Below are 7,685 nucleotides of genomic sequence, written 5' to 3'. Positions count from 1 at the left end.
GGTGGAAACCCCCTCACGAAGTGGCTGCAGTGTCTGTCATTAAAATAGCAAATGTTCCCACGACGATAAAAACGGAGGCTAAGTGTGTAGGATAGAATAAGGATACAAGGGAGAAAAATTTGGAAAATAAAAAGGAGCGGAACAACAAATAGGTTTTAAGTGCACTTACAACTGCAAAAAATAATTGATAAGAAAAAGCTAATAAGTGCTTCTACTAAACAAACTGGGGTGCAGAAAAAAAGGACAATATGTTCACAGATGGGGACTTTAAAGAAAAAAAAAAGTGAGTCAAACAAATATCAGGTGCACTGACAAGGGTAGATGTAGGGAGATTGTTGTGTGTGCAACAAAAGCCACATAATGGACACCTAGGCAGATCACTCTGAATAAATAGGTAACAAAATTCTTCCATATTCGGCTCGTTGTCTGTTAAAGAGGCACCGCAAGACCTGCCAGAGTCCGATAGGAATGTAGTTGAATTATTAAAACACTCCCACGGAACACTTTATTATCTCGCTCGTGCCTCTGAAAAAAAAGGACAACAACCAGACTGATTAAGTGATACAATACAAAGCACAAAAACAACCTTTTCTCATATCATAAAAACAATACAATGAAAAGGTAAACAAGTAATACAATTATTTATAAAATAAACTAATTATATCGTTATATTAGTTAAATATCTTTTTGATTCAAGTTAGTAAAGCAATTTTTGAATATTTTATGTATCTAAATTTGTCTCGAGGTTATTTTGTGCCAAAATAAAGTCTGGGTTGACCCATAATTTAAAAATTTTTTCCGGCAATTTTTTTTATGCGGTTTCAGCGCACAAACTGTACCAAAATACAATAAGAATTAGTATTTGTTTTCCTGTGTCCTAAACTTGTCCACGTTACCTTTTTCATTTATACTCACCAAGTCCTCGGGCCGCCACGTCCGTGGCCACGAGGATGTTGCTGTTTCCATTTCTGAACTCCTTTAGGACGTAGTCTCGTTCCTGCTGACTTTTATTACCATGCATACAAACAGCTGGCCATCCCACACGTCTTATGTTTTTGGTAATATCCTCAACTTTTCTCTTGGTCTCTACAAAGATGAGGATCTTCGAATTGGACTCACAGTTTAAGCCCACTTCTTGGAGTAAATTGTTTAATCTGCAATTTAAGAAGAAAGTAGTAGTAATCATAACGGAGAAGTTGGATTTGGGATTTGAGCTCACTTTTGTTCCTTTTCCTGTTCTTGGCAGACGTCCACGATCTGGAGAATATTATGGTTGGCGCTCAATTCCATGGAACCGACGTTTATGTGTATGTAGTTACTCAGAAAGTCAGATGCAAGTTTTTTGACTTCCTTGGGCCATGTTGCAGACCACATGAGAGTCTGACGATCGGGACGGACCTGTTGTAAGATTTTTCTGATTTGGGGCTCGAAACCCATGTCCAGCATCCTATCTGCCTCATCCAGAACCAGATAAGTGCATCGTTTCAAAGATGTGGTTCCTCTCTCCAAAAAGTCGATCAGTCTTCCAGGAGTTGCGATGACAATTTCGACGCCACGTTCAAGATCGCGCGCCTGGGGCCCTTTCGGAGCACCTCCAAAGATGCAGGTGTTACGAATGTAAGAGGAGGTGCCAAACTCATTAGCAATTTTTTGGATTTGCTGGGCCAGTTCTCGGGTTGGAGCGAGAACAAGTACTGTTGGTCCGTCTCCTGCGTTACGAGTTTCTTGGGAATTGATGTGCATAATGGCTGGGAGCATGTAAGCCAAAGTTTTACCAGAGCCAGTTTGGGCAATGCCCACTAGGTCTTTTCCACTAAGGGCGATCGGCCACCCTTGGGCTTGGATAGCAGTAGGCTCTTCATAGCCCTGTCTCTTGATATTTTCCATCAAATAATCGGCGAAATTTGTTTCATCGAAAGACTGAATAGGATGAGGAACATCTTTGCCTTCTACACGTATCATTTTAGAACGACGATAATGGTCGACCTCAAATGAGGTACGTTTAGATATTGATGGATGGGGGACGTAGTCGTTTTTTAATGGGGTCAAATTTTCAGCTTCCCAGTTTGGTTTCTGCATGGGGGAACGATTGTTCGATCCATAATTGTTGCCCCTGTTATCGTCGAATCTCTTTACTCCATTTGTACCGTTATTGTAACCGTTTTGACGAAAACCGCTGTTTTGATTTCGGTTATTAAAACCATTATTATTTCCATAAGCACGAGGAGTATATGCGTTATTCATGTTGTTTCTGAATGACCTAGCGAAAAAATACCAAAATGTTACCTCTTCGAAACTACCCCGTATATGAATAATTCTGTCATATAACTTTTTGAATTCGCCATGTATTGACAATACTTAAGTTCTCATTTTTGAGAATAATAATTTTTTGGGAAATTCTCCTTGAAAATTGATGGCCCCTACATTAGTTTTCAAATGCATTTGTTTATTTTTATGTTATAAAATTAAATTTAAATGCTCCCAAGTTAGTCATATAAACTTCTGAAGAAGTTAGTTTGGCGAAACAACTGTCGTGTAACATTAATTTGTGAGACTGCAAATTATGTTTTATATTTTATTTTTAAAATGCTTTCGTAACAAATTAATCATTCCATTTAATATCCACCTGTGATTATCGATTGCTTATGCAGAAATAATGCTAACTAAAAATAACTTTAACTTTCTACGCAGCTGCCATTTTATTGAGCTTACTATTGAGAACAAAGGCGGTAGCCATTTTTTGCATTATTTTGTGCAATCGATCATCAGAATAACTTAAGGTTTCTCCTAATTAAAGCTTAATAACATGGATAAAAACATATTTTATTCATTTGCAAGAGATTTAATGAGAATAAGCATTTAATATACTCATTTTTTCGACAGACAGCTGTAGTAATACATCTAATAAATGTTTCATATTAGATACATATAATTACCATCATCTCATTAATCTCTTAAAGAAATTATTGATACAAAGCATAAACGAACTTAAAATTAGCAAATATAAATGTCTTACATTTTTAAAGATGTACAGGGACACTACACTTCAAAATATAACTTGCTTTAAACTATTACGATGTTACTCGTAACGAAGGTGACGAACAAGTGAAAGAGGAAATGCGTCATTTGTTCCACATACCCCATCTAGGAAACGAGTAGCGCTAGGTTGGTGATTTCTTGAACTAATTTTTTTAAAAAAATTAAATAAGAGGGATTTTCAAAATTTACCTCCCTTTATTTTTTAAATATACGTTTTTGAAACCTTTTTCAACTGAAAATATTGAGAACTCATATATACCTACTTCTCTAAATAGTACAGTATTATAAACACTTCATTTCTAAGCTACTATTGTAGATTTTTCCACAAAAATCAGATTCAGAAGTGTAAATAAATAAAATAACTGACTCTACTTCAGAAGAAATATTTATTTCTTTTTAGTTATATATAAAAATCGGTTTTAAGTAATAGCTACTATATATCAATCTCTAAATACACCGAGTGGTATTTAGTCAAATGTTTATGTAATAGATTTCTTTGAGAGAAGGTTTTTGGACAAAATGTGCACTTAAATGGTTTACTTTGTAAATGTACCATTTCGTGATTTCTTAAGGAGCCCTGCTGTGCAAAGGACTTGCCACAAGTCAAACAATTGTAGGGCTTTTCTCCGGTATGTGTCCTTTCATGAACTAGCAGTTGGTTCTTTTGAGCAAATGACTTTTGGCATCTCGTACACTGAAACGGTTTCTCTGGCAAATGTAATGCAGAATGATTTCTCAAAATTCCTAATTGGGTAAATGATTTCTGACATACAAAACACTTGAAAGGTTTGTCTTTCCTATGACTTCTGAGATGAGCCTCTAAATTAGTTTTTTGTGTATACGACTTGTAACACATTTCACATTTATACGGTTTATCTATAATATGAGTTAATTCATGCGTTTTTAAAGTTCCTTTTGTTGAAAAGGCTTTTCCACATATTTCACATACAATCGGTTTCCTTTTACCGGACATTTTTTAATTTGTCCATGTAATTAATACAGCAGCAGCTCACGTTTTTATTCAAGAAAACGAAATAACTACGTTTACAGAAGGAATCATATCCAAAATTAATGAAAAATTAAAAAGAATAAATTTTTTGACAATTAAAAGTAGGGTTAGGTTGTTTTAAACGTTTGAAGGTAGTTTCATCCATTTTTCTTTGGTTGGCAATGGAGATGTAATTGGTAGAATTTAAATCACTATTTTTAAATGAACTGTCACCTTATTTTATAACGGTCAAATTGGATAAATACTTTATTTTTCTTAATTTATAACCGAAAAAAACGATTAGAAAGTGAATTTAATGTTACCATAAACATTTTGGAATATGTTTAATTGATAGAGTTCGTTTGCAATTAAGTATTTGGAAACAATGGATTCGTTTTATGACGAACCCCGAAGTGCACCTGTTCCTTTGGCTTTTAAACAAGTAATTTAGAGTACTATTAGGTTTAAATATGAAAAAGACGATGCGTTTTTTAGGTTTTCACGAAACCTGTTGTGTCCAGCCCATCAATTATACTAAACAGTGATATTACCAATCAACAACTTGGGCCAACAACTTCCACAAATAATGCATATTCTTACGAATTTTGGAAACAAAATCAGGGCAAATGCACGTATAATAATTCCTACACTAAACCTTTAAGCAGTTGTGATAAGGTATATAGTCAAAAACTATTCAATAACAATAGTTTTCGAAAGCAAGTGAGGTTTGAAAGTCCCCTACTACATGCATCTGTTACTCCTAATAGAATTAAAAGGCCAGCTGATGTTCAGCAACGTTTTACTTCCCCCAGTCTAAGTGGCTATGAAAAAAATATGGATCCAAAGAGGTATCCTTTGAATTTAGTTCCTTCAAAACCTTTTGAGGAAATTTATATGGCAAATATACCTAGTAGAAATTTAGATTTGAGTATGGTAGACCCTAATAAGTCTTACTTAAACCATGGTAGTTGTGATATTGAAAACTTAAACCCTCTATACAAGAAGACAGGTGTAGTAGCTAAACCTGATCATTTGAATAAAAGAGCAGATTGTAACAGGAGAGTTTTAGAAGGTTTAAATAGTAATGCCATAAAAAATAACGAAAAACGCTGTGCAATAGATCCAAAAAGAGGTGTAAATGAGGTGGTTGTTGATTTATACAATTATAAATATGAAAATTTTAAAAAGAACCCTGGTGTTCACCTCAGATGTGATTATGATACAGTAATTAAAAGGCCATCAGAACAACAAAACTGTGCTAGCAATGATCGAATTGTAAATAAAATGGATCAGTCCATACAGACACAAGAAACTGCTGTTTGTCTTGCTGAAAGCAAAGATTCTAATGAACCTACAGTCAAAGACCTTCTACAGATAATGAAACAGCAAAATGAACAGCTTCTGTTGTTGCAAAATCAGGTAGCAATGCTACTTGAAAATCAAAAAAAAAGGGAACCACCCGAAGTCTCTCCAGCATTGAAAGAGATTGTGGCTCCACCTTCTAAGGACAACCCACAAATTTTACCTCCTCATAAAAACCTAATCAATACTCGTCCCCTTTTTCAAAACCCTAATAAATATTCTATTGATGTTATGACTAGTTTTGAGGTGTCAATAAGACCCCAAGTAAAAAGCAATAAGGTTTTTAAAGAGCACTTAAATCACGAGCCGAAAATTCAGGAAATAACAGAGATTGAAAGCAATTTTTCCAGTAATAATAACAGAACAGAAGATGTAAAGAATACAAATTTATCTTTGGCATTAGATGAGCCATTGAAAGTTCCTGAGCAGTCCCATAGTCCTGACAATAGCATTCACGTCGAAATGCAGGATTATAGCTCAGAGTAAGCAATATTAATTATAAAACCAAACTCACTTTTAAAACATTATTATTTATTATTTTTTTAGTAGTGATGACGAAAATCCAATAAACGTTGGTTGGACTTTATATGATAATATTGTGGTAATTATATAATCATTTTTTGTCTTTATTAGGGTTAACAGTGATAATTTTATAGGGTCAAGTCAATCAGGTTCTTAAAAAAAAGAGTAAAAACGAAATTTGTAGAGATAAAAAGTTTAATCCTCTTCAGGCAGTTAAAGAGGCCACTATTAATCACTTAAAGACCATGGGAATTAATGTTCCTATTGAAAATTTGGATGATGTTAATTCTGGGTAAATTTTAAATCGAATTTTATTAAATTTGCGATTATTTGATTGAACTTATTCAATATTTAGATGCGATAGTAGTAATTCGTCGAATAGTAGCTGCAGTCCAACAGAAATAAGTTTTGCTGTTAAACAGCTCCTAATGAAATATATGCCAGATGAACAACTGGCAAAAGTGGCCACTGAGAACAGTCAGGAAAAGTTTGGGAACAGGCGTTCAGATTTTTCCTTTGCTACTCTTCAATATATGCAAAAGTATAACTTGTTAGCTAAAGGTATATTATTTTCATTTAATAACTTACTGAGCAAAGTATTTAAATACTGTATTATTCCAAATTAGCTTTTTATTGCATTTTTAGAAATTAACGTTATATTTTCTTTTTAGAAAATAAAACTATACCAGCACAAATGTGCTCCCCGGTGAAAACAAATGCCAATAAAATTTTGGACATAACTGCTTTGAAACAGCAGCCTAAATTAATGTAATTTTTTTATTATTATTTTATAATTATTTTGTTATTTAAGTAATTTTATATACGACTCGGGAAGTTATTTTATCATTTCTAAGCAGTAAAAGCAATAAAATATTTCTATTTTTTTATGTTTTGATTACAATTAGTAAAAGATTCAAAACGCGTTTATAATTAGACATTGAATAAATTATTTACATGGTCTTTCTAATTAGAATAAGAGGATTCTTATCTGCAAAAAAAACTTGTACTATAATTTGACTAGAAATCTTCTCCTGTTATACACTAAATGATTCTCCACAGCCACAAGTTCCCTTTATATTCGGATTATTAAACACAAATTCGCTGCTTAATTTGCTTTCTACGTAGTCCATCTCAGTCCCTAAAAACCATTAATTAGTTGAATTGTTTACTTATAAATTAGCGAATACACTAAATACCTAATAGTGTTAGCTGGGCCTTTTTATCTATAAAAATTCTGACACCATCTTGCACAACCTCTTCATCCATTTTATCTATAAAAATTACCCTTTTTAGGGTTTCCTAGAGTTTAAAAGAAAGACTTACCTTTTTGCGTTGCATAATCCAAAGTGTATGACAAGCCATTGCAGCCTCTCTGTCGAACACCAATCTTTAGTCCAACCTATTGCAATAAATTATAGTTAAATACGATTGAATATAGGTTTATAGAACTTACAAATTCTTTTTTTCCATTTAACAGTTCTTTTACTCGATTTACAGCTGAAGGAGTCTGAAAAATTAGTCATTTTACTTTAAGTAGGTTATGTTCTTAAATATTATATTTTTGTTGCTTACAAGAAGTAGGGCTGCTCTTGTGGGTAGAAGTCTTCTGTTTTTCACAGCTCGAACTGTAGCAGTTGCCACCGATTTGGCAGCCATGGTAATTTAATTTAAAAATACATTCTAAAAAGTTTATTTTTAATATATAGTGAAAGATATATACACGAGAGGGCTCTGAAAAATTACCAAAACATCGATCTAGGGGAATATTGGTGCT

General features: G+C 33.4%; 3 protein-coding genes across 5 annotated transcripts in view; 1 reads left to right on the top strand and 2 right to left on the bottom strand.

Moving 5' to 3' along the window:
- Positions 1-3,124, bottom strand: part of LOC108738984 (ATP-dependent RNA helicase p62) — a 16,752-nt gene extending 13,628 nt beyond the window's left edge. Inside the window, exons 1-3 of one of the 2 annotated variants that reach the window (XM_018472619.2) lie at positions 3,017-3,124; positions 1,220-2,260; positions 916-1,154 (exon numbers count right to left, since the gene is read on the bottom strand). In XM_018472619.2, the coding sequence (XP_018328121.1) occupies positions 916-1,154; positions 1,220-2,260; positions 3,017-3,018 (1,282 nt within the window). In that variant the 5' untranslated portion in view covers positions 3,019-3,124. The remainder of the gene's footprint in view (positions 1-915; positions 1,155-1,219; positions 2,261-3,016) is intronic. The other variant, XM_025973100.1, reaches the window with a different exon arrangement.
- The window catches only part of LOC108738981, a 10,211-nt gene extending 3,418 nt beyond the window's left edge, over positions 1-6,793 (top strand). Inside the window, exons 1-6 of one of the 2 annotated variants that reach the window (XM_018472614.2) lie at positions 4,229-4,469; positions 4,523-5,871; positions 5,936-5,990; positions 6,046-6,203; positions 6,267-6,472; positions 6,583-6,793. In XM_018472614.2, coding sequence (XP_018328116.1) covers positions 4,413-4,469; positions 4,523-5,871; positions 5,936-5,990; positions 6,046-6,203; positions 6,267-6,472; positions 6,583-6,683 — 1,926 coding nt within the window. In that variant the 5' untranslated portion in view covers positions 4,229-4,412 and the 3' untranslated portion in view covers positions 6,684-6,793. Of the gene's footprint in view, positions 1-4,228; positions 4,470-4,522; positions 5,872-5,935; positions 5,991-6,045; positions 6,204-6,266; positions 6,473-6,582 lie in introns of those variants that run through there. The other variant, XM_018472615.2, reaches the window with a different exon arrangement.
- On the bottom strand, positions 6,783-7,640 carry LOC108738993 (iron-sulfur cluster assembly 1 homolog, mitochondrial). The gene is made up of 5 exons (XM_018472640.2): positions 7,484-7,640; positions 7,365-7,418; positions 7,235-7,310; positions 7,108-7,182; positions 6,783-7,049 (listed from the first exon to the last, which is right to left on the bottom strand). Exons 1-5 carry the CDS (start codon positions 7,565-7,567, stop codon positions 6,946-6,948), a joined length of 393 nt encoding a protein of 130 aa, XP_018328142.1. The 5' UTR covers positions 7,568-7,640; the 3' UTR covers positions 6,783-6,945.
- Between the last annotated feature and the right edge of the window lie 45 nt (positions 7,641-7,685).

The sequence above is a fragment of the Agrilus planipennis genome, unplaced genomic scaffold (assembly GCF_000699045.2).
Source record: "Agrilus planipennis isolate EAB-ADULT unplaced genomic scaffold, Apla_2.0 scaffold134, whole genome shotgun sequence".
Classification (NCBI taxonomy): domain Eukaryota; kingdom Metazoa; phylum Arthropoda; class Insecta; order Coleoptera; family Buprestidae; genus Agrilus; species Agrilus planipennis.
The sequence above is the reverse complement of the archived record's forward strand: the minus strand, read 5'-3'. Positions and strand labels throughout refer to the sequence as shown.